The sequence below is a fragment of the Theropithecus gelada genome, chromosome 9 (genome assembly GCF_003255815.1).
Source record: "Theropithecus gelada isolate Dixy chromosome 9, Tgel_1.0, whole genome shotgun sequence".
Classification (NCBI taxonomy): domain Eukaryota; kingdom Metazoa; phylum Chordata; class Mammalia; order Primates; family Cercopithecidae; genus Theropithecus; species Theropithecus gelada.
The window spans coordinates 91,798,212-91,824,352 of record NC_037677.1 but is presented as its reverse complement, the minus strand read 5'-3'; the positions used below and the strand labels follow the sequence as shown (position 1 = coordinate 91,824,352).

The 26,141-nt window shown below is 42.4% G+C and overlaps 1 protein-coding gene across 5 annotated transcripts in view; it reads left to right on the top strand.

The window, feature by feature from the left end:
• Nucleotides 1-26,141, top strand: part of SORBS1 (sorbin and SH3 domain containing 1) — a 252,779-nt gene that overhangs the window by 168,505 nt on the left and 58,133 nt on the right. For 3 of the 5 annotated variants that reach the window (XM_025396196.1, XM_025396194.1, XM_025396195.1), the window contains 3 exons: nucleotides 10,323-10,370; nucleotides 10,492-10,621; nucleotides 12,962-13,076. In XM_025396196.1, the coding sequence (XP_025251981.1) occupies nucleotides 10,323-10,370; nucleotides 10,492-10,621; nucleotides 12,962-13,076 (293 nt within the window). Of the gene's footprint in view, nucleotides 1-10,322; nucleotides 10,371-10,491; nucleotides 10,622-12,961; nucleotides 13,077-18,877; nucleotides 18,962-22,884; nucleotides 22,951-23,520; nucleotides 23,623-26,141 lie in introns of all 5 variants that reach the window. The other 2 variants (XM_025396193.1, XM_025396192.1) reach the window with 1 other exon arrangement.

Sequence of the window (26,141 nt, the reverse complement as noted above, 5' to 3'; positions counted from 1 at the left end):
GTACTGGTGCTGCTACTTTCTTTTTTACCTTGGGGTTTTTTTCTGGTGGCTAAGGGCTGCTTCTCAGTCATCTGCTTCCCTCTAACCTTGTGTTTTGTGGTGTTGTCTCACTCCTTGCTGACTGTATCACCGGTGTCTATCCAGATGGTATTTTAGTCCTATTCCCTTAGGGTTTACATGATTAACAGGGTAGCCAGTGTTAGCTTAGTTATAATGCTTTGAACATGTGGGGCTCTGGTAAAAGCTGCCTTTACCCAACTACCCACGGCTTTGTACCTGAGGTGGTCACCTGATGCTGGTGGTTGAGCAGTGACTCAGGGAAGCTGAGTCATTATAGTGGGTGGGCAGGAGGTAGATCGGCAACCATCAACAGGAAAATTACCCGGTTCTCATGCCTGCAACTAACTCATTGCTGGGGCCCTCTTTTCATGGGCCCTCAGGCTATGGCTCTTTGGTAGGGAATTCCTAAAGAGGTATCCAGGTATAAGATTCAGTCATAGTGGGAGATGACATTTCTTGAAAAGAAGGGTTTTAGCTAAGCTGGAAAACATTTTATGAAAGAGCTGGATGGGAATTTGTACCTGCTGGAGAAGACAGCCACATTTGTGTCTAAGAAATATTATTTTGGGGGCAAAAAGTCTAAGTGTCAAGGAAGTTTCTAAAAGGGGAGTTAGGGGCAACATCTTAAGAATTATCCTAATAGCAGGGATTATCTGATCTTTGGATGAGTAACCCAGAACAGGGTGAATAGATATGGTATGGAGGAGGAAGTTTTGTTAAATACTGTTCTAGGATGAGACGTTGAGTGCTCTGAACTTCATTCATTCAAGTAGTATTGAATACTTGCTGTGTGCCAGGCACTGTCGTTGGAAGTAATGCCATGAATAGGACAGGTACCCTGTCCTCAGAAGTTCCCATCTGGCAGAGAGTTCGGCAAGGCCACTTCAGCTTACTGTGTCCAGTGTGGGGGCAGTTGTGACAGCATGTGTCCAGAATGCCACAGAAAACCTTGCTGGCGCACAGTGGGTCCTCAGTAATACCTGGAAACACTGATGAGTGAAGGCTTTGGACTATGGAGCCAGAGTTCTTTCTTAGGGATGAATGCTGGTGCCACAATCTTGATACTTCTCTGCTCTAATCAGCTCAGCAGACCATCCCTCTCAGCCCTTCTCATCATTGGTAAAGTTATTCATTTGATCATTCACCAAACTCTTATTGATCAGTCATATATGAGATGACACACTGGGATGTGTTGGATACAGTTAAAATACCGTAGCCCATTTTTGGTCTCTCATATGCCCCAGTCATTGGTTTCCAACCATTTCATGCCTGGGGCCTATTTTGAATGAAAAGAAAGGTCTACCAAATAAACCCAGACTTGCAGAACTAAAAGCTGGTAATTTAATTCTGATCAGTGACTTCCTCAAGGCCAAGAAGAGTCTATTTGGTGTAGAGAGCCCAGTCTTTCTGTCTCACGGTACTGATTACCACACACAAGCACTGGTGAAAAAACAACTGACTGAGTTGAGTTGGGGAGTTTTTTCAGAATAATTTTGACTAGTTGCAGTTTTTGATTTGTGCTTCATTTGGACTTGTGAACCCAGCCAAACTCGTAAGATAAGAGTTTCGTTTAAGGCAAAAAGCACAGAGCATGCAGAAGGCACAGTATCCCACGGACACAGGCAAAGGAAGGCCCACTTGAAGAAGTCCTGTGGAGGAGAACAGTGGCTCCCATCGGACTAGAAGACTGCCTTAGGCCTGCCACAGGCAGCACCCACAGCTTCCACAGTCAGCTTGGCTGTTGGTCCAAAGACAAGGTTTCATGGCTGCACAGCCAGAGCTCCCATGTCATCAGCCACCACACCTAGCAACCGCTGCTGATGATCGTGTCTGATTTTTGGCATGCATCGAGTCCAGCATATGAAGGAACTGAATTTCTTTTCATAGAGGCATAAACAGTAAGGGATGTCATGATAACTTGTCACATATAATTTAGAAGCAAACCTTACTATTTTTTAATTTTCAGAGACCGAAAGGAAGAAATAGTCTTAAAAAATAAAAAGGAAAAAATTAGATTGAACATAAAAAAATTAATAGCAAAAATGATTAGACTTTAACACAAGTTTCTAAAAAGACATCCTCCCTGGAGATCTTTTAAAAATAGGGTAAATTCCATCTCACGCCCCCACTCCTGCCTAGATGACATATCCAGGCATAGATCACTGATGTGTTCAATTAGATCAAGGCTTCTTACAAGTGAAGGAAACATTTGAGCTAGATCATTTTAAATAATCACAGGGTTTTGGTTTTGAGGGTTTTTGTTTTTGTTTTTGTTTTTGTTTTTAAACCATTTCAAGAGAGTCTCTGGATTTCTTAATCCTTGATTTGTGGTTTTCATGTTGTCTGTGAGCTCCGGCAGGGCCTCATCAGCCCTGTCCGTGGTGCTGCTCCAGCCCTGTGCTCCTCAGTAGGTGGCCCTGCGCTCTGTGCACATCCTTCTTAACATAGGAAAGATGTATGCCTTTCAAAGAAAGCCATTCAAGACAGATTGGCACCGAGTGGAGGCTCTACCCATAGATGTTAATGTGCATTAAGAAACAACGTTACTGAGAAATCTGAGCCATCATTCCAGGGTGTCTCTCCTGGGGAGAAGTTTGTTTTTACCGCTGGGTTTTTTTTTTGTTTGGTTGGTTTTAATTCAGGATTTGGAACTAGAATTATTTATGATAGACCTATCAAAGCCTAGCCTAAGGGCTGCCTTCCCTGTCTAAATTCTAGTTGTTTATGCGGTATAAAACAGACATTTCTGAAGATCTTGAAGCTGATTCTCCTCAGTAGTAAGCGACTGTGTGAAAGTTTGTTTATGCTGGCTTAGCAACCTTCTTTTTTCCCCCAGCTACAGTGAAAAAGCAAACTTCTGGCCAGACTTTTAGACTATAAATAGAGTTATCATGTCTCAGTCAATGAGGGTTAAACTGTTGTTTTTTAAAAAAGAAAACTTTGTAAATTCCAAGAAGGGGCAGTCACTTTTAGTCATTTTGTAATCTTGGAGACTGTTGTCTGTGGGATGGAAGAGATGTTAGCAGAAGGCAGAGGGGCAAACTGTGCAGAAACAGCTTCAGAAATGCAGCCCCCACCTTCTCCCCTGCTGCTTTAAGGAACAGCAGTGTGGTGGCCAACATCTCAGCAGCCCAGAGTGGCAATCCTATTAATAATAATAGTCTTATAATGACATCACCACCACCTCAGTGACTATGTGGCTGTCATTAATTGAGCCCTTGCCACATACAAGGTTCTCTGCTGAATATATCACTATTATTATCTCATTTTCATTCTCCCAGCAGCCCCATGAAGTAACTCTTCATTTTATCAGTGAGGAGTATTAGGCTCAGAGAGATTAAGTAATATATGCAAGATTACACAGTAAGTAGCAGAACCAGGATTCAAACCTAGGTGTTTGGGGCTCTATAAACATAGGCTTTTTCTCACGCTGCTATACTGCCCTGCGGATTCCTTTCCCCCTCCTGACTCTGTGTTCTTGGTTGTCCTCTTCTTGCCCAGAGGCTCTCTGGTACCCGACTGCAGGCATTCAGCTTCCCCTGAGTCAGTCCTGCCTCAGTCTGCTAAGCCAGTACCTCCCAGATGGTGCCTGGGAATTTATAAATAGGGACCAGGCACAGTGGCTCATGCCTGTAATCTCAGCACTTTGGGAGGCCGAGGTGGGCGGATCACCTGAGGTCAGGAGTTCGAGACCAGCTTGGCCAACATAGTGAAACCCTGTCTTTACTAAAAATACAAAAAAAATTAGCCAGTGGGTGTGGTGGCAGGCGCCTGTAATCCTAGCTACTTGGGAGGCCGAGGCAAGAGAATCACTTGAATCTGGGATGCAGAGGCTGAGTGAGCCAAGATTGCACCACTGCACTCCACCATGGGCGACAGAGTGAGTCTCTGTCTCAAAAAAAAAAAAAAAAGAAAGAAAGAAAGAATATATAGTTAGGAAAACTCCCCAAGTGATTGACAGACAGGATTGAGAACCACGGGGATGGGGAAATACTAGTCTTTCCCAGCCCCCAAAAAGAGGTGAAGAAAATTGGCCAGATGCAATTTTGGGAATATGGATATAGGATGAGAATGGAGAATGCAGATTTTAAAGAATTAGCGCCCCCTACTCTGAACATGCCCAAATGATGTTGGCTCACTTGGCACATTTGATGTCAAGAAGAGGGAAAATATTTTCAAATAATGGCTCAGAATTTGCAGCAAAACCAAATAACTGGTATGTTACTTCATGGTCCATGGCCTCTCCTGACTTTCCATGGCCTGTGAGGACCCGCTGGACCATGTCAGCAAGAAGGTGAGTCCAGGTGAAGCCCCAGAGACCAGCTTTTTTCCCGTGCTTTCGGATGCCTCTTCTACCACTTCAGGCTGGTGGTGGCCACTGCCACCTCTCGATGATGTCCCTCAAGACACCACCTCTAGGCATCTCCAGGTTGTGGTGTCAAAATGGTCTGTCTCAGTGCTTCTTCCTCATTCCTAGAAGAGATTGCACTAAGGCAATGATTTAAAGATGCGCATCTTCTTAGGCACAGCTGTAGTTGAGTTAAAATAATTCTCTACTGGCCTTACAGGATTTGCAAGAATAGCTTTGTTTTGCTTGATTTCAAGCAAATAATTCTATTGTGAAGATGCTTGGCCAGGATCTGTGCCTCCTGCCCCAGACTCCAGCCAGTACTGCCCAGGGGAGGGGCCGAGTTGCTCTCCTAACGAGAGCCTCCCAGGAGATCTCCGCCTAGCAAGTGCAAAAGCCATTGACTGGCCTGCGGGATAGTTAAGAAACGTAGCAGTTACTCCCTTTCCACCTTCACAGCCCAGGAGTTCGATAGCAGATGAAGACGGTGAGTCTTCTTCTAACCCTATGGTTCTCCCAAACTTTCTCCTTTAACTTATTTTTTGCTCCACCTCATTCTCTTCTTCAGAGTTCTGTTTTTTCTCTGACTATGTCTTCTATAACCACTGTACACCCTAGCCTGATCTTTTTTTGCATTCTTTAGAACTTGATGCCACATCTGTAATCCCAGCTACTCAGGAGGTCAGGGCAGGGGGACCCCCTGAGCCCAGGATTTTGAGGCTGCAGTGAGTTACTCCCTCCAGTCTGGGCGACAAAGCGAAACCCTGTCTCTTAAAAAAAAAAAAAAAGAAAGAAAGAAAAAGAAAATAACTTGATGGCCTTTAGCTAAAATGTAGACAGCTTTGTAACACTTTCCCCCAAACTCCCTGGGCCTCCTGACGTCCTTGCCCTTTTGTTTGTTCTTCCCTTCCCACCCCACCCAGACTCAGTACCCAACTCTACATCTGTGTCTTTTCCCCTGACCACTATTTTTGTTCATGGGGGTCATGTATGACTATCTTTACCCTTTTATCCTTTCTCTTCCTAAGTGTGAGGGGTAAAGCCAGAGGAGGATTTAGGTTGCGCAGTGGAAGAAAGATTGTGTCAAAAATGAGCCATTAATATTTGGAAAATTGTTTTAAGTTTAAAAGCCTGAGAAATGCATAAAATTGAAATTTAATTGATACAGGCAAGTGGTTATGCAAATGATTTTTGCCCATCCTCCCATTTTAGTCAGTTATGTAGTTTTTCAGAACAACTTTCAACCAGTACTTTCTTCAGTTATCTTTGAGATTTTTATAAATTAAAGAAGAAGCAACAGAAAAAAAAGTGATTTGGAAGCTCATTTAAAGTCACTGTGCTTGAAAAAGCAATTATGTGGCTCCTGGCAGTTGTAGGAGAGTGGCTGTCCCCAAATTGAGCTACCAAGGACAGATTGCCAAAGCCCAGAGAAGAATCATTGTGTAAACATTAGAGCCCAGCAGGACCTTCAGAGGCCTAAGTGAGTTGTTTGCCCTGTGTAAATCCCATGCAGTGTTACAGCTTCCTGGAAATCACTGGCATAGGAAGGTCCGAGTGTTGCTGCCAAGGTTTGATGTCTGCTGCCTGGAGCTCTGAGGAGCACAATTAGCACGTGGTTCCACCATGAGCAGAAACCACCAGATTTCTGCACAGCTGAGCCCACTCTGGCATTGTTTTAAAGGCCCTTGGAGAAATACCTCAGGCAGAGCTTCAGGTGCTAGGTAATAGACAATTTGAGAAACATTTCATTTAACGTGTCTTAACTATGTTAAGCACACTTGTCTCATTTGGCTGGCTCTAGTGTGGAGAAATGCAGACATGCTCCTTACACTGTTTTCCCATTCCTTGGTATTTCTAACTGCATACCCATCTTCCCCATTGTGGACTTAGCCTCCCAGGAAAAGGCAGCAAGGAGCAGCAACTATTAATAAAAGGTGTACAGGCCAGGTGCGGTAGCTCATGCCTGTAATCCCAGCACTTTGGGAGGCTGAGGCAGGTGGATCACCTGAGGTCAGGAGTTCGAGACCAGCCTGACCAATATGGTGAAACTCTGTCTCTACTAAAAATGCAAAAATTAGCTGGGCATGGTGGCGGGCGCTTGTAGTCCCAGCTACTTGGGAGGCTGCGACAGGAGAACTTCTTGAACCCAGGAGGCGGAGCTTGCAGTGAGCCAAGATCGCACCACTGCACACCAGCCTGGGCAGCAGAGCAAGACTCTGTCTCAAAAAAAAAAAAAAAAAAAAAAAAACAGATGTAGCAAGAGTCACTCAGTGTTACCCATTGTCCCTGGAGACCAGCAAGAGGAAAACTAGAAATGTGAGGCAACTCAGAAAACTTGCTTAAACATCACTGAGGGCGAGGGGATGCAAAAATCGGGCAAAGGCTTCAGGGGCCGGAAATTGGCTCAGCCAACAGTGCAGTGCATGCCTTGAGTTTCAAGACAGCATCTTTCTCTACCTCTTCTATAAGAACATGGTAATAGAGTAGCCAGTCTTTCAGTTTTCCCAGGATTGGGCAGATGAAGCTGGGGTGAAAGAACGCAGTGGGCATCTCTGTCCCGGGGCTACGAGATGACATAGGGAAGTGGAATCTGAAAGACCTTGAATCCATTTCTACTTTGTCTTTCTCACCCTGCAGCCAAGGGCAAATCTTCTCAACCTACTTGGGCTTTAGTTTCCTTGTCTGTAAAATGAGGAACTTGGAGTTTTTTGCAAGGTTTAAGTGAGATGACATTAGTAAATTACCAGCCATTGTTAGTCACTTAACAATGGGAGCTATAATTATTATTTTTATTTATAAGCTGAGGTAAAATATTCTTCCATTAGATTTACAAGACAAGCATCAAAAATTAAAAGAATAGATTTTACATGCCCTAGAACTTGTCCTGCATTATAGTTGTTCAGATGAATCTATATGACTTCAGTTTGTCCTATTCAAAGTTCATGAGCTGAAATCCACATATCAGAACCTGTGGATCCTTTGAGAGAAATGAAAACTTGTTCACAGAGACTCCCCTGCTCCGTTTTAACCTGGCGTGGGTGAGATTTCTCTACCGATACTGAATAAGAAACAAGTGGCTTTTCTTTTTTTTTAGGGAGAAATTCTTGCTCTGTCATGTCACCCAGGCTGGAGTGCGATGGTACTGCAGTCATAGCTCACTGCAGCCTCAAACTCCTAGACTCAAGCCATCTTCCTACCCCAGCATCCCAAGTAGCTAGGACTGCAGCTGTGTGCCACCATGCGTGGCTAATTTTAAAAAATTTTTTGTAGAGATGGGATCTCGCTATGTTGCCCAGGCTGGTCTTGGATTTCTGGCCTCAAGACATCTTCCCTCCCCAGCTTCCCAAAGCATTGGGGTTACAGGTGTGAGCCACCAGTCCCATCCAAGAAAGGAGCTTTAAGCACATTCAGTTCTTCAGACGCCTCTGTTACCTGCATCCCCTAACTCCAACTTTCCTGCTTCTCCGTCTCCTTTTTAAAGTACATACACTGTTAAACTTCCCAAGTAGTGCTATTTTTTCCCCCATCTTACAAGAACTATTTCTCATTTTCTTCTTCCTTTTTTTTGTTTTGTTTTTTTCTTTTTGAGACAGAATCTCACTCCATCACCCAGGCTGGAGTGCAGGGGCATGATCTTGGCTCACCCCAGCCTCCGCCTCTGGGGTTCAAGCAATTCTTCTGCCTCAGCCTCCCAAGTAGCTGGGACTACAGGTGCATGCCGCCATGCCTGGCTAATTTTTGTATTTTTAATAGAGATGGGGTTTTACCATGTTGGGCAGGCTGATCTTGAACTCCTGACCTCAAGCGATACACCCACCTCAGCCTCCCAAAATGCTGGGGTTACAGGCGTGTGCCACCACGCTCAACCAGTATTTCTTATTTTCTTCTAATAAGCCTTCTAGAGTTCCACGTTAGAAAGCTCTAGAGAGAAACATTTTTTAAAGAGCTCAGGCTTAAAAAACAAAACAAAACAAAACAACTCTGAATATTTAAATACCACTCCTCTCCACCCAGTGAAAACTTTGCTTCTTACTTCATGAACCAGGTAATAGTTATAAATTAACCTTCATCTCGTCATCTACTAATAAGCTGTAATTTCTCCGTGAGATGTGCAGGGTTTTGAGCTAAAATGCTAGACTACATTTTAAGCAGTGCATACATCAGCTTCTAACTAAGCTAACTTTTCATTCGGGCATTTTCATTGCAGCACTTTTTCTAATCAAGTCCCTGTAATCAAAGCTCATTTTTAGTTTTCTTTGACATCATGGCATTTTGTCAGTATAATCAGACGTTCTGTTTAAAAAAACAAAAATCTGGAAACACACAATTTTTCAGAATAATCTTTCAAAAAATCTTTTTCTGGATCCCACTTTATCTCCTTCCCCTGTTCTATTTTTAGAAGATAAATAAGCTTACACACTCACTTTAAAATAGTGAAAGGCTTATTGGTAGGAAAAAAACCTTAAGCCCTGTTCAACCTTGATATTGATAAATTCTTAAAAGTGAGGGAAGGAAGTAGGGGAAAAGGCACTTTGGTACCTGATGCCTGTCCCTTATTTGGGCCAAGGGAGACCTGAGACAAATAAAAATGGGGAAAAGAGGGGACAAGAAGTAGTGATTGTTAGAGAGGCTGTCTGAACTAATAGCAATGTTAGCTTATTTATATTTTACAAAATATTCTGGCCTTGTCTCTTCTGAAACTTCAGATGATTTGTATAGAAACAAGGACTTGATTAACACGAAGTCACCTCCATACAGTGAATTCTTTGACTTGTCTTTGCGGGTTAGTTCATGTGCTTTGCTAAAGTTGTCATGAACTTTAGGGAAGGAGTTGGGTCTTCATTCCATGTATGGGAATTTTGAATCCAGATTAGCAAGATGTTAGAACACGGGAAAGGCTATTTCAGACTAACTCGTTTTGGAGTAGTGCTTTGGAGGGATCATCATGGATGTAGTGACTAGCTAGAATGCATTTTCGGGACAGTCCCACTTTAAAAACCTGTTCCCATCGATGTGCCTGTGGTCTGATTTTTATTTCAGAAAGTACAACCACTTCCACAAGGGGTTCAGATCTTTATACATTCTGCAAGTTTTAGAACCCAGTGTCAAGCCTACATAGGGATGTGTGTCATGCCTTTGGAGAGCCACCTCCCACCATAGAGACACGTGTGAGTTTGATTTGTTCCAGAGTTGCAGTTTAGATACTCACTCTGAGTAGTACCTTTGCAGAGGAAGCCGTTTAACCATGGGTCTCTTGTGTTCCAAGGAAACAAATCTACTCAGGGAACCAGATTGAGGTGGAATCAAAACAAATTTTGATGAGGATTTTCTTAAATTCTTCCCTTAGCTGCAGAACTTCTTTGTTAATGATGTGTATGAAAGCTTACCATATAAAACAGGTCAAAGCTGAGGCAAGGAGCTAGAAAACCCACCCTCTGGGCATCTCCTTCCCATCCAGTAGCAGCCCGAGGCCCTGCTAAGAGGCCTTTCAAGACACTGTTGAACTTGGTGGGCTTAACCATACACTGAGCTGGCGCAGCCGGGGATCCATCTCAGCCCCTGCTTCCCATTCAGCCAGACCCAGACCCTGCATTCCAGCTTTGGTTGTGTGGATCCTCTGGAGGAGGACCCTTGGCTGTTTGTCCCCATGCATTTCTTGATGTCAGGCAGCAGCATCCGCCAGTTGTGACTGTCCTGCCTGGACTACAGGTTTGGTTGGATGTGCTCTACAAACCTTGCTCCTCTCAAACGTGCGCTGCCGTGGTGTAGCTTCCGGCGCTTCACTCTACTTCTCTCTGCTGGGATCCCTAGTGGGGCTGGATGCTTGTACCAGACTGTGGAAATGGGGAACATACAACTTGGTTCTCTTACCTTCGCCAGACTTCTCCTGACTAGATTTTGTTTTGTTCAATAGATGATGATTCAGATCTGTACTCTCCCAGATACTCGTTTTCTGAAGACAGTAAGTGACTTCGAATAACCTGGTTGTGGGGGAGGAAGGGAAAGTGGTGGATGAAGGAAGATAATCACCCTGTTTTCAGTTTTCGTGAGTTTTAAGTCTTTTGTCTGCACTCTTCCTCCAGCAAAATCTCCCCTTTCTGTGCCTCGCTCAAAAAGTGAGATGAGCTGCATTGATGGTGAGAAGGTAGTCAAGAGGTCGGCCACGCTACCCCTCCCAGCCCGCTCTTCCTCACTGAAGTCAAGCCCAGAAAGGTAAGTGCCCACTTGTCTCTCATTCATCCAGCCTGGGCCTCGTCAGTGTTCATTGAGACCTAGGAGCCTCCATTCTTAGGAATGTGGAATTTGAATCTGTCCCCTGTCACCTGTTAGCAGTGACTTCTTATTTCTTAGCCTCAATGTCCTCCTCTGTCAAATGGGGATAAAAATAGCGTTCCTAGTAAGGATAGTGCAAGGATAAAATGAGATAGTGCATGTAAACATTCCTGGTAGCACTTGGCTCAGAGTATGAGCTTAATTAATATTGACTATCATTATCATCACTTTTTACATTTTCACAAGAGAAATCTTAACTGCAAGATTTGTCACATGTTGTCACATTCTTTGTGCATACTGTGTTCACATATTCATAGCAATGACTGTAACTTTAAAAAGAAGCCACACTTTTTAATGTCCATTTACTCATACAACATGTATTATTGAGACATAAGCCTTGGACTTGTTCTAGTGACGACATTAATAAATCTCTTAAAATGCCTGCACCAAACAACACAGTTTTCTTTTTCTTGAGTTTTGTTTTTTTTTTTTTTTGAGACGGAGTTTTGCTCTGTCGCCCAGGCTGGAGTACAGTGGTGCGATCTCTGCTCACTGCAACACTCTGCCTCCTGGGTTCAAGCAGTTCTCATGCCTCAGGCTCCCAAGTAGCTGGGACTACAGGTGTGCACCACCACTTGCGGTTAATTTTTGTGTTTTTTTAGTAGAGACAGGGTTTCACCGTGTTGGCTAGGCTGGTCCCAAACACCTGACTTGAGTTCTTATCCCTAAAAATGCCCTCTGAAGCAACTTTCTCATGCTATTTGGACAGGTGTTCCATGCATCTTCTAGCCCCAACTTACACCACTTCTCAACTCACAAAAGGCTCTGGCCAAACAAAAGTATTTACTTCTTCCTTAAATACACATACAATTTCATACCTCTGTACCTTTTCCAATCTCATAGACAAATTAATGGCTGTTTTAAAAGCACCACACAAACTTAAGTGGCATCTGCCTGAGGAGTTTGATAATTAATTTGAAAAGAAAGCTGGGTATACCTGCAAATCCCTTATAGGTACCTTCATCCAGAACCCACTGGGTGTATTCTCTGCAGATGTATTATGGAAGGATATAGGTATATAAAAATCATTATCTGCCTTCAAGAAGTTTACAGCCTTGCATGAAAAACTTAATATAATCACAGAGCAAAGTACAGTAATGCACAAATAAAAAATTTGCAAAATAGAGCTTATAGTAAACAAAACAGCTTGGTACTAGCATAAAAGCAGACATGTAGACCAATGGAACAGAATAGAGAACCCAGGAACAAATCCATACACCTATTGTGAACTCATTTTCCACAAAGGTGCCAAGAACACACACTGGGGGAGAGACAGTCCCTTCAGTAAGTGGTGCTGGGAAAACTGGCTATGCAGAAGACTGAAGCTAGACCCCCATCTCTCACCATATACCAAAATCGGTTACTGACTTGAATCTAAGGTCTCAAACTATGAAACTGCTATAAGAAAACATTAGGGAAAATCTCCAGGACATTGGTCTGGGCAAAAATCTCCTGAGTAATGCTTTACAAGCACAGGCAACCAAAGCAAAAATGGACAGATGGGATCACATCAAGTTAAAAAGCATTTGTACAGCCAAGGATACAATCAACAATGTGAAGAGGTAACCCAGTTACCTCTTCCCTATTCCAGTGTGGAACAGGGAAGAATGCAATTATGGTAGCAGCTAACATTTATTGTGTGGTTACCATGGGCCTGGTACTCTGCTCAGTGATTTACATGCGCTGTCTCATGTAAATTGTTTAGTCCTTACAACAACCCCATTTTTCAGATGAGGAAACTGAGATACCAAGAGGTGAAATACTTGTCTAAGATCACCTCGCTAGCAAGGGGTGTGGCAGGATTTGAACCACAGTCAACTGGCTCCAGGACCTGTGTTCTCTCTCACTGCAGTAGTGTGAGTGGGAAGTACAGGCATGTCTGTGGAATGAAAAGCCCATGAGAGTGAAGCAAGGTGAAAGATTTTTCCAGAGCCAGCTTTGATGCTGCTGCCACCTCCTTTCCTGTTGCTTTCTCCTCTCCCCTTCCTGGTGCCTGATTTTGAGCACAGGACATCTCAAACCTTTTGTGAAGCGAACACCAAAGTTTAACTGGTTGTTTTGAGAAGCAAACCAGCACAACGAAATTGTTCACCCTGACTCCGATTTTATGCTTTGGATATAAAGTTCTTTGATTACCCTGCAGCCATCCAAAGTCAGACTGTGTCAGAAGCGAATGCTAGTTTTCATGAAAATAGCTCTAATAGAATTTTCTTTCTACAGAAATGACTGGGAACCCCCAGATAAGAAAGTAGATACAAGAAAATACCGTGCAGAGCCCAAAAGCATTTACGAATATCAGCCGGGCAAGTCTTCCGTTTTGACCAACGAAAAGATGGTAATGTGCATATTAAAGTTCTTTTGTCTCACCTTGCCCATGTTCTTTAATCAGAATCCATTGTGGAGTTGGATTACATTCTTTCCCCCTTGAGATAGACTTGCTTTGTTTTGAAGATAATGACAAAAATGAAATACTTTTACCATTTTCAGTTTTGCAAGTGTTCATAAAACAAGTCCCGCGAGTCTGCTTTTAAAAAATCCTCTTACTGTGGCTCTGTTGCTCTTTTTGTGCATGGTTTTAACTAATATTAATTTTTCTACTAACATAAAGATTGATTTTGCTGCTGTCTTTTTTTAAATGTCTAAGTGTTCATTTATCAGGCTTGTCATTAAAGTGGACTGAAGTCCAGTTTTTTTTAAGCGACTCTGAACAGGCATAAATTTTGTACAAGTTGCTAGAACATCATTAAAAGCTACATAACTAATAGGATGTTGTGACTTGGAAAAAAAGCCCCAGGCTGTTAGAATCTATCTTTTAGGTCTTCCTTTTCTGACAAGTGCAATATTGAGGACTAATTTCATATTCGACCTGGTTTATGATTCCCTATAACAGTTCACATCTCTAAGCAATTATGAGTGGGGGAAATGGTGTGTATGCATATAGCAGACCACCCTGGAAAAGCGGCCTCTTCTGTGAAACAGCGAGAATTCTTACACATTCGGTAGTTTCATACCTGCCAATCATGCGTCCTTTTATTCACCCTTCATTAGGAAAAGCTGGTTTGGAATTGTGATCCTAGTTAAGGGGTTCTCCAAAGCTTCATAAACATTGCAGTCCTCCAGCGGGACAGCAGGATGGAATTACTATGCTGGGGGTTGGTTTTTATTAAAATGTGGTCACCACAATGTGTGCAGAATAAGCAGGCCTGTGAAATGCAGGCTCCAATTATGTTCCCTTTGCCTCTTCGGCTCTACAAGTTTTGAAAGAAGAATCGATTTGACTTCTACTGAGATAAAAATGTGACATCTCTAAAAGCACTGAACGATGACTCATTTTAATTAGGACAAAAGGTCAACAGGTCACAGACATACTTGGAGTTGTCATTCTGCAGCGTTCACTATGCACCACAGTTATTTCAAGCAGAAAGTTCAGAGAGGAGCACAGAATTTTACCACTGCCCTTCTTTGGAGGTTCTCTGCTGTTAGAAGATACCGTACGTAAGAAACATGGAAGGTAACCTTGCACCCAGGTGCCCCTGCAAAGAAAGTCATGCTCCTTGGGTTTATTTCCAACATTAATAATAAGTCTGGGACCCACCATTGCATATGAATACATTTAAATGATTTCAGGGACTCTGTAGACCTTTGGGTGTTTTTGTCTTGGCAGTATCACCGTTTATAGTTTTTCATGGCTCTTACTGAAGGCTCCCTTTTCTCAATTTCTCCTTTGTTTCCAGCTCCTTTCCCTGGTTCTTAGTCATTTAACCACTACTGAGAACTAGGAAAAACAACATAGTTTCGTTTTTCTCATTGATACTGCGGTAGTTTATGAGAATCTTCCATACCACACTTCTTGGGATCATTTATGTTGTTTTTACAGACCCTGAAAAGTAACACATAGTGCCCCACGGGGCCCTCTTGGAGAATGGTGGTGAGCATGCACATGGATTGCAAAGCTGCTCTGTGTAGTACCAAGCCCTAGGCCAAGCCACTAATGGGGCTTGAACACCAAAGGCAGGCCAGGGCGGAGTAGGAATGTCCAATAGTTTCACCCAATTTAGCTCTGTTCCTCCAAAGAGAAGTTTTAGTTGAATCTTAATCTTTTGACAGTCTGCCCTTCACAGTAGTCGAATTCATCCTTTATGTTTGATTTCGTTTCCTGCTATTTTTATCACATGGACAGAAAAGGTGAAGTGTGAGTTTCAGCATGCGAGTCTTGGCTTTTGGTATCTAGTATCTGGTTTGCCAGAATCTGAGCGTACACCCCCAAAACACACACTTGCATTGTTAACTGTGGGTAAGTATACTCACTAGTGACAGATGTAGAATCTAAGTCTGCTCTCAGATACGCACTACCTCATTTTGGGAGAAAAACTGCTTTTTCCATTTGAGGTACTGATGTCTGCTTAACTCTGGCAATTTAAATTGTGACTTCATAGGCACATCTATGCATGGTTAGCAGGAGAGGTTGCCCTGGAGCTCACCTTGCCCCTGGAGCATACTCAAATCATTCCAGAAAGATGGAAGAAACACTATACTGCCTTCAAAACTCCCTACAGAAGACTTACAACCTTGATGACCTAGTCATCTATTTGAAAGATTCATATGAAGGTCTTTTTTTTTTTTTTTTTTTTTTTTTGAGATAGGGTCTCACTCTGTCACCCAGGCTGGAGTGCAGTGATGTGATCATGGCTCACTGAAGCCTTGACCTCCCAGGCTCAGGCAATCCTCTCACACTCAGCCTCCCAAGCAGCCGGGGCTACAGGCATGCACCACCATCCCCAGCTAATTTCTTTCTTTGTTTTTTTGAGACGGAGTCTCGCCCTGTTGCCCAGGTTGGAGTGCAGTGGTGCAATCTCAGCTTACTGCAATCTCTGCATCCCGGGTTCATGCAATTCTCCTGCCTCAGCCTCCTGAGTAGATGGGATTACAGGCATGCACCACCACGCCCGGCTGATTTTTGTATTTTTAGTAGAGATGAGGTTTCACCATGTTGGCCAGGCTGGTCTTAAACTCCTGGCCTCAAATGATCCGCCCACCTCTGCCTCCCAAAATGTGGGATTACAGCCGTGAGCCACCGTGCCTGGCCCCAGCTAATTTTTTTTTTTTTTTTGGTAGAGATGGGGTCTCACCATGTTGTTCAGGCTGGTCTCAAACTCCTCGGCTCAAGCAATCTACCCCTCTTGGCCTCCCAAAATGCTGGGACTATAGACTTGAGCCACCAAGCCTGGCACGTATGAGGGTCTTTATCTCTGCTTGGTCCCCTCTTATCATAGTAGGATACCTTTTTCTCTTCTAGCCTTGGAATTGGAGATCTATTGGTCAGTCCTTGCTTTGTCAAAAATGACCTTTTTCAGGACTCATTCTTCATCATGCCTTCCTCTAAGTCTCTTACAGAAGTTCAGCTCAGTTAAATACGTATATATATATGTGTGTGTGTGTGTGTGTGTGTGTGTGTATAGTAGGACAGATAGATATTAAAAGAGTGATTACAGACACAGTATACATTTGGAAGTGTAAAACAAGGGGATTTATGCAGCTTGGTTTCTTCCCAGTTCACCCTCACTTTGAGTTCCTTCCCTGACTTTTCAGCATGGTCATTTAGCCCTGCTTTAGCTTGGTGTCATCGCAAACTTAGTGGGCCTGTCCCCCTGTGATGTGGAATATGAAAAGGGGAATGTGGTATAGTGTAAAGAACACTGGACTAGGAATTGGAAGATCGGGTGGGTCAAATGTGATAATATGGGTACAGTAACTATGAATATTAATAAAGTACTACACAGACATACCACATTCAGGTGATTTATTTAATTGGAATTTGAGGCTGGTCTCTGGCTTCTATTCAAGAAGCAAAACTGTCTTTGAGGAGAAGCTGGCAATTTTCTGGTGAGTTACCTGCCCTTTTCCAAGGATTTTTTTTTTTTTTTTTTTTTTTTTGAGCTGGGAGAATAGCCTGTGGTACTAAGGAACTTCTCCAGGCGTTATGGAATTTTCCCTGTCTGCCAGGCCAGAGTTCCTGCTCTGTGTCCAGAAGGATGTTTTTCTATTGGTCTGTTCCATAACAGGATCCACAGCTGAGTTATACTTGGCAGAATCAAATGCAGATGTGAGGGCTGTGTGGTATCACCTTTTTAGCTTTATCTCTGGGCAGCTCAAAGGACTGAGGCTGGTTGCTCTCACCCATCGCTGTTTGACATAACCTCCTGATTCTATTATGGGCACAGCATTAACCTCCACAGTAAAACAATCTGCAGACAACCTTTGGGAATAAAATGAGTTAATTACTTCGGGATCATGAGTACCAAAACTTTCAGGCAGTTTCCCAAAAGAGTTGGTACATTTTATTTAAGAAAAGAGAAAAAAAGCCTAACCATCCCCAGAGGGCAGTTTATAAATAATCTTTGTAAAAATAACAAACATGAAATAGATTTCATGAAACCCCGTCATAGTAGGATCTAGAAAGTCCCAGTGTCTAAATTGCCACTCCTGAATAGTTGTGTTTTTGTACATATCGTACCTCCTTTCGCTGAATTGAATAAATATAGAATCCATTTACTACAGTGAGAGCAAGCCTTCTCCTTCAGGATTTAAACCCTAAGTCCCTAAAGACAACTGGAGGAGGTTTTATCTGCATGCAGGAGGACAGGCCTTGTGTTTCAGTATGTATTTCCCTCCGATTTCAACCTAGCTTGATTTCAGTTAAAGGAAGGTTCCCTGCTGTATTTCCATATCGTCCTCTACCTGTAGCAAAAGTGAAAGTAATGCTAAAGATTCTTTTAAAGATCTTAGAAAAAGGGATTGGTAAAGGTCACTAAGACAGTTAGCAGCCATTTCTACAAGCTGCAAAGGGGATGTTAACTATGTTGTGAGAAAAGTATAGTCAAGAAGAGCTGGTTTGTGAAGCACTAGCATTAAAGACCTGCACACCAGACATGGCAACCCCCTACCTCAGATGTTATAGCCCAGAAGTAGTGAAGTTTGTTGTGCAGTGTTTTCAATCTCAGTAGAAAGTGTATGCATTTTATATTTCAGGTTATTGTAGAAAATCACCCCAACTCTCTTTTCGTGATTACCAAACTTTTTTGAAACATATATACATATTTAATTAGTCATGAACCTCAAACACTTTTGCCTGATGTAAACATTTCTCCAATTTATTAAGGGGAAAACCTGATTTGCTTTGCACGCGTTCGTTTTCCAACGAGTTTCTTCCAGAAACACGTGTTACTCCATGAAATAGGTGCCAGAACTTTATTTGGTTAAATATTATATCCCATGGAATCAAATTGATACCTCATAGTGTTATATAAAGTGAGAAATCTAACTTATTTTTGTCACATAACTCAGAAGTTTTTTCCCCTTTGTTCTGTTATCTGTCTTGTCTAGCTTTTCTTTCACTTTATTTTTTCCCAATTCTTTAACATTTATTTGTTAAAATACGAAGTATATTCTGTCTGTATTCATCCACCATGGATGCTTGTTTAAAATGTTTTCTTCACTGTGTCCTCTGTCTTTACTTATATCATTTTTCACTTTCACTTTACTATGTACGGGACATGGTTTCCTACCTACTCATGTGCCATTAAAGATGCAGTATTAACCAATTGGCTTTTATAAAGTGTCAATATTTGCGTTTATTTCGAAAACCTTAAGGTGGCTTTGCAAATAAGTACTAAAGTTGTACTAGCCCATAAAAATCTGCTCTACTCAACTGGCATAGATGGCTAAATGTTTGGTGTGCTCACCAGGTAATGTGCTCATAACTAATAGTTCTTTGTAAAGGGCTTTCTTTTCTTCGACATTACTGAAGATTATTGCAGAATGCTGTTATGCCCAGATTCAGACTTGTTGTGTAGGTAGCAGTGTGGTGCAGAGTTGTCCATCTGTAGTCCATTTTCTTCTGCCTTAGGGCTGAGAATGATTCACTCACTGTCCCCTGCCTCAATTTCCCTGTTTTTGTAAACCTGTCCTCTCCCTCCTGTTTTTGCTGTTGTCAGTAAAAACAGATGATTGCTGCTGTTGAATGCAGCTGCTGTATATACCTGGAAACCACTGCATCTCTACTGGCCTGTTCCTATGTAATCTTTGCATAATGTTATCCTTCTCTTTCTTCCATTTCCCTATCACCAACCCCTATAGAGTCGGGATATAAGCCCAGAAGAGATAGATTTAAAGAATGAACCTTGGTATAAATTCTTTTCGGAATTGGAGTTTGGGAAACCGGTAAGTTTAATAGCTTCAGTGGTTATACACCTTTTAAACTAATGCTGTGGATGCATTGTTGCTGCTAAAGAATCAGATGTTTGTAAGGAATTCAGAAAGCAGGGAGCAGTCATGTTAGTTGTCCGTAGTGGGATTGTCTCTTCTCACTACAACCTCTGAGCTTTCCTTTGCCTTACTTCACTGAGAAAGGATAGTGAGCTCTGGAAGTATATCTTGCTGGAATATCCCAGAGAAACACAAATAATAATCATTGCTTGTCTTAGACCTCCCCCCACTAACAGCAAGTATCACATGCCTTGTGGATGGCATTATTTCAGCCATTGGTTCACTTCCTTGACCAAAGTCTTTATGGCCTGTGAAAGACAAGCTGAAAATGCATTACACACTGAGAAGACCAGCATTGTCTCTGCTTTAAATAGCATTTGTAAAAGCACATATGTAAATGAAGTCCCAGAAGAGGCCAACAAGGACCTCTTTATGCAGATGTGACCCACAAATGCAACCCCATTATAGGTGACTTTTAGGGGATGATTTCTATTTCCCAAAGTTTGAAATGGGAGTAAGGAATTTGAGCATATTTAGTATTCAGCCTACTCTTGCCCCATGATATCTCTGAATCGGCTCTACAAATTGACTTTTGGCACTTAAAGGAGGATTTTCTTAGCCTTGCACCCAAAGGAATATAAAATAGAAGGGAGAATTGAGCTCATCCTTCCTCTAGAGATAACTGGAAACTGACTTTAAAACTCTAGTTACTTTAAAGTCTTAATTATTACAGCTGCAAAAAGAATTTACAGGTAGAGGATTTAAGTGTATAAACACATTTTATTCAATGATTGTATGAGACTTTAAGCATTGGATCCAGCTTTTGAGTTTCTGTGGTCTGGATGGTAGTTTTATTTGCAGACAGGAATGAATTTTATAGTTCAGTAAAATGTCTTAAGATTTTTTATTAAAACAAAGACAAAGAGAAATTAAGCTGGTGCTTAGGAATTGCTGTTTGATTTGGCGGTGCTGAGCTTTGAAAGTTCAGGCATCTTCTGAGTTAAGAGCACCAGACCTGCAAACAGCCTGCTTGTTCCTCTCTTCTGGTCCCTCCTAGACACTGTCTCCCGATAGCAGCTGAGCTGTCCTGGATGAACAGCGCCACCTAGTGACCAGTGGAGAGGGACGCATCTGACCCAAAGTCTGCACCCTCCTTCTCCCCTTCCCAAAGCATTGGTGCACACCTCATTTCTTCTCCTTTCTCTCCTTTTTTCCCCCCTCTGCTGTTCACCATTCAGATATCAGTTAAGTCTACCTCAGGAAATCTTTTCCACATGCAGTATTTAACAGTCTCCTAACCCTTTCTCTTTTCTTCTTTTTCTTAAAACCTGGTCAATGATGTCACCAAGAAAAGCTTTTGCTGTGTGTAGTTGTCTCCCCACCCCCAAAACAGACCATGATTGATATATGAAACAATAATGCCACACTTTAATCAAGGAAAGCAAAAGCTATTAAATTATATTTAATAGAGTCCATGCCATTGATTTTTGAAGTCTGTTTCAGAATCCACAAATTTCTGCCTATCTCATCTGCCAAACAACTAAATCAGGTTTGTCTAAAATGTTAGCTTTCAGGAAAAATGGTGGAACTTTTTTCCTAATTAGTTGTGAATGTTTTACTAAATCTATCATTACAAATAATTTTTGAGGATAATATATAGTATTTTGATGCCAGCATACATTAAATAGTCTCCATGTATAGCTTGATAAATTAACAGTATTGCTGCCAAAAACTTCACTCCAGGTACCACACATCTAACTTCAAACAAATGTTGAGAACACAGTCCAGTTTTATACGGGGGCCTTCCTCTAGTTTGTATCCCTACCCCATTGCTCTAACTGCCTCTTAATTATTTAAAGACTCAGAGATGCTTTTTCAATATAGCATTTTCTCTGAAACCACATGCATTCTTTGCACAGGCCTCAGAGTTCTTCTAATGAGACTGTTCCTTTTTGTGTAGGTCTTATTTTAAAAGGTAATACTTGTGAAGACTTGCCAAATTAACTAAATCAATGCCCATATCCTGAGGAATAGCCCTGAAATGAACAGCTCCTTATGGTCTGAGGCATCCTAATGGTGGGCTTATGACCTAGTTGAACCAGCAGGGTTGGGGAGGAAGGTGTGGTAAGGAAAAATGTTTTCTTCACTTCCTACTCAAACCACTCTGCCACAAAAGAATAAGAGACGTAAATAAATAAAGTGGCATAAACCATGGAAGTTGTTTTGGAAAGTTTTTCAGCCATTCAGAAGCAGAATCAAAACTACCAGATCATGAGAATTAGCATTTCTACTTTTTTTTTTTTTTTTTTGTGTCACACCAACTGGGAACCACTTTCCCTGAGTAAAGCCTGTCAGAACTTTGACACTAGACACTTACCCTGAACTCCTTGCTTCCTCCACCCCTTTGCTTAAACCACCCAAAACGAACTGAAATTTCGGCAGGATTCTCACTAAAAAGATACCTTTTTAGCTCCAACAAGTTGTTAGAATAGCAAATAGTTCAAGACTCCAGGGACCATTTTTGGATGGATTATTTAAAACCAGTTTAATTTGTAAACAGTGTCCTGTTTATTGCAGTAAGGAAAGAAATGATCGTAAGTCATTAGACTTTAAAAAGTCTGCTTCTGCAGATGAACAGTCCAAGTGTATCAAGTGCTTAAAGATGAATGGTAATTGCTAATATCACTTACTTGACGAAATGCAGAATATACATGTGCAGAGATGACATTACTGACCTGTTGCTGTCAGTGGTGAACACACCTTGGAATCAGATTACTTCTCATTTGCAGATGTATTACAAAGAGCCTGGGAATCAGCTTTTTCTTCTGAGTTGTTTTCCTCTAATTTCTATAGAAATTGACGTTATTTCTATATGTAAGAGCAAGTCAAAATTTCACAATGTGAACCAATTTGAATGCTTCCATAGAGTTGGCTATAATGAAATTTGCACAAAAGTTTAGGAGCTGTTAGTGATCTCCTATTTCCTATCCCCCTAGAGGTCATTATGTAAGAAAACTCAAGTCTAAATAGGCAGAAAAGTGGAAGAGAGGATCCAGAGTTAAAAGTCACCTGTAACCTCTGAATGTTCCACCCTCTGGACTCCTCCCTCATTAAACTTACAATAATCTTTTGGCAAATTTCTGTCTTAGGAATGCAGCTCTAAATCTGACTTGAAGAGTTAAAAGACAAAACAAAAATAACCTTATAGTCCCCTCTTTAAATTCTGGGTTTAAACTCTGTTCTCTAAGAGGGGATGAAAAGTATGTCTCCACCACTATCAAGGTCTAGTTAAATTGTAAAAGGAGATTTTAAAACTACTGGTATGAAATTGCCTAGTGCACTATTTAACACCCATTTTATATGTGGATTTCATTGCTACAAACCACGGAAAGTACATTTGGTTCAGTCCATTGATCAATCCAGTGATCATAGATTCACATACATGTTAATACACAATGAATTTTACAGCAGAAGACTGCCTCAAAAATGTAGAATCTTCAGTGTCAATCTTAGTTTGAAAAGAACAATGAGGAATTTAAAAGTTTCTATTTTTGTTCAAATGTGTGTTAATGCTTTTCTTTCCCCCTTCTTTTCTTTTTTTAAGTTTTCAATATTTAGAATCCAATGATGATTTGCTCTTGAAACGTAGACATAGAAACAGACTTCCTAGGTCATGGTCCCAGCTCCCAAGTCCTCAGGCTTCTGCTCCAGCAGGCAGCCTTGTGTCTGTAGGCAGCACCCACTCCCCTTACTTTTGAGTTCACCTTTCTGTGTTGATACAGTTCTCCTAGTGTGCCCCTCCTTGTTTGAGCCAGTCTCCATGTTTGTCTTTATGTCTTTATGCTCATTTCTTCATTTCCTCCTCTGCTTCCCGTCAGCCTCCCAAAAAGATATGGGATTATACTCCTGGAGACTGCTCTATCCTTCCTAGAGAGGATAGAAAGGTAATTCCGCTGTGCCTCCTCCGTTGGACTGTGTGTGCTCTCTAGCCTTGGTTAGTGTGAGTGTGTTGTGGGTTTGTTTTTTGGTTTTTGGTTTTGTTTTTTTCTTAAATCACTTTTTTAAAAACTTGATGCCTTTTTTTTTTTTTTTTTTTTGGTTTGGTAATAAAACTATTTAACAAATTCTCTAAGACATATACTAATGTTTAGAGGTTTTTAAGGCAATTATGTGTTCTTCTGACCAATAGTATTTGTCACCATCACCACACTCTGAAAAAAGAGAAAATAGGCATTTCCTTAAAGGTAGGTTTTTATAGTTCTCTTTGCAAGTAGAATGGCTTTTTGAAGCTCTGATGACTTCAGGATTTCTGTTTTATATGCCTAATGTTACATTCTCTGTTTTCATGTCTTCAACTAATTTCCTGTGAGCTCTCGTGTTTTAGTCATGCTATCTTGGCCATATGAAAGTATAACACTAAGAAAAAAATTCATTTTTTCTAACTTAACCTTCCATTCTTTCTCCCTTTCGTCTAAACTAAAACCTTCTTTCCCATCTTTTCTTTCTTGAACCAGACTAATCTAGACAAAGATCTCAGCCTCTGCCAGACAGAGTTAGAGGCAGATTTAGAAAAAATGGAGACGCTTAATAAAGCACCCAGTGCAAACGTGCCACAGGTATTTCCTAGTTTTTCTCATGCCATCAGTTCCTTTTCAAGCTGTGCTTTGTTTTCTTCTTTGTTCTATGGTTGTTGATGTAGTTGAGGTGACGGACGGTGATGCTGGCTATTTTAGGCTGCATGGCTTTCTGACTCCTGTTTTAGACTCCTTCCCCCACCCCTACCCAGTTCATTTTTGCTTGGTTTTCTTTTGAGCTTGGCATCTTCCTTAAAGGGGATTCTTCAAATATATGCAGAGAGGCTGCTAAACTACTCTCCCACCTTGCTCTCTTCCTCTGCTTTCCAGGGGCGACCTTTTAAGTTCCCTTCCTTCACCTCTCTCTGCCTTCTCTGAATTTTCAGGGAGCCATTTTTGGCAGTTTCCTTGTCTTTTTTGCAGCCCTGGGAGATACCAACCTCAGAGATCAGTTTCAAAAACTCAGCAGCAGTGCTTTGGGTACCCTTTCTGTGCATGGCGCTGTCAGATTAGTAGTGTTTGTTATTTTAAAGGTCAGAAAGTTCTCAATGAAAAATGCACTCAGAGGTCAGATAGCCTGGACACACAAAAAGAGTGTTTGAAACTGAGCCTGCATTGATATTTTAAAGGGAGCTATGTCAAAATGTGGTTTATTAAAGGGTATATGAGATAGAGTGAGAGAGAGAGAGAAAGACACCGTGGCAAGTAGGTTTCCAAACAGGAAAAAACCAAATGTTCATAGAATTGCCTGGAGGGCTCCTTGACAAAACAAACGAGACTCTTAAAAGGAAAAGATATCTTTAGAGAAGATACAAAAGGAGGTGGCTTCGCCTGCAATGCCAGCAATTTGGAGGCCAAGGCAAGTGGATCACTTGAGGTCAGGAGTTCGAGACCAGCCTGGCCAACATGATGAAACCCTGTCTCTACTAAAAATACAAAAATTAGCCAGGCATGGTGGCGGGCCCCTGTATTCCCAGCTATTTGGGAGGCTGAGGCAGGAGAATCGCTTGAATTCGGGAGGCAGAGGTTGCAGTGAGCTGAGATCACATGTCTGCACTCCAGCCTGGGTGACAGAGCAAGACTCCGTCTCAAAAAAAAAAAAAAAAAAAAAAAAAGATACAGAAGGAATATGGAGCTGAGGAGGCCAGGAAGGTCCACAAACCATGACAGGAAAAGTGGAAACTGCTGATGGACCCATACCACACTTAAGCAGAACGGAGACGAGGGGAGTCAGATCTCCAGCCCCAGTGACTTGGGCGCAAAAGAAGTCATGAGAGCATCAGAGACTCAAACCAGGGAAGGGGTGAAGAGACCGGGGATTTGGCCAAGGGGTCTGGGATAAGAGAGTCAGGAGCCAAGGAGCTGCAGGTTGCTTGAGGGTGTTAGGAATTGGGAATCCAGAGACAGCAGAGCGTGAGGAAGCCAGCAGGGCCAGGGGTTAGGCTCACCCTCTCCCTCAGCACTTGAAGGAGCCACCAGAGGCACTGCACACATGGGTGAGGCAGGCAGGTGATGGGTGGGGCAGGCGGTGGGGGAGGGTTAGGGGCTGAGTTTCCAATTAGGGTGAAGGGACCAGATTAGCCACTGTGGAACTGAAGGTCCCAGGTGAGAAGAGATCACAACTAGTCCTGGAGTGAGAATGGTGACTGTGGCTGTGGTGAGAGCCCATGCTGGGTGTGCCAGCGTGCAGTGAGGCGGACAGATGCAGGCCAGGTCACTGAGGATGTTGCAGTGGGACAGTTTAACTGGTGTGAAGAGCGAAGAATTGAGGGATGGGATTCAGACGAAGACAACATTAGGGTTTTGGCCAGGCAGCTGGAAGAATGAGGATGTGAGCACGTCACAGAGGAAAGCCGGGAAGAAGATCAGGGCAGAGGCAAGGTGAGGGAGTTGGCTTTAGGTAATGACCTTTGAGGTGTTGGTTGGGTGTCATATAGGGAATATCCGGTAGGCAGTTGGAACTTTAAGACTGGGGTTCTTGCAGGAGGCATGGGCTTAAGATGGGGATTGGAGTCACCTGAGGAGAGGTGATGGTTAAACTCTGGGAGCAGAAGAAGACACCCAACTAGGGAGTAGATGGAGTAGATGAAAGACTGAAGAGGGAATTGTGTTGAGAGAAAGGATGTGAAACCAAGGACTACACATGGGGACGTTGGGTGACGTGGAACAGTAGAAGGGGAGAGGGAGAGAAAGGAGAGTTCACAGAAGCAGAGGGAAAAGCGAGTGGTGGAGCAAGAGAAGAAAGTGTGAGATCTTCCCAGAGGTCCAGAAAGGTGGACTCCCAGGAAGGTCAGTGGATGTGCTGACTAAGATGTTTCCAAAGGCTTTGGAGGTTGCTGGGTGAGTAGTTCATGGCAGTTAGAGTATACGGCAAAGAATCGGGAGCCTGCAGAGGTATAGCACTGAGTGAAAAGATGTGGCCATGGGAGGAAGGAAGGGAGGGGAGTGTTCCCAGAGGATTCTACAGGGTCAAAGTTTTTTCAAGGTGGAAGACCAGACAGGACAGGTGTTCAGAGGTAGGAGACTCAAGAAGGAGAGGATGGGCAGGCAAGACAGTGCAG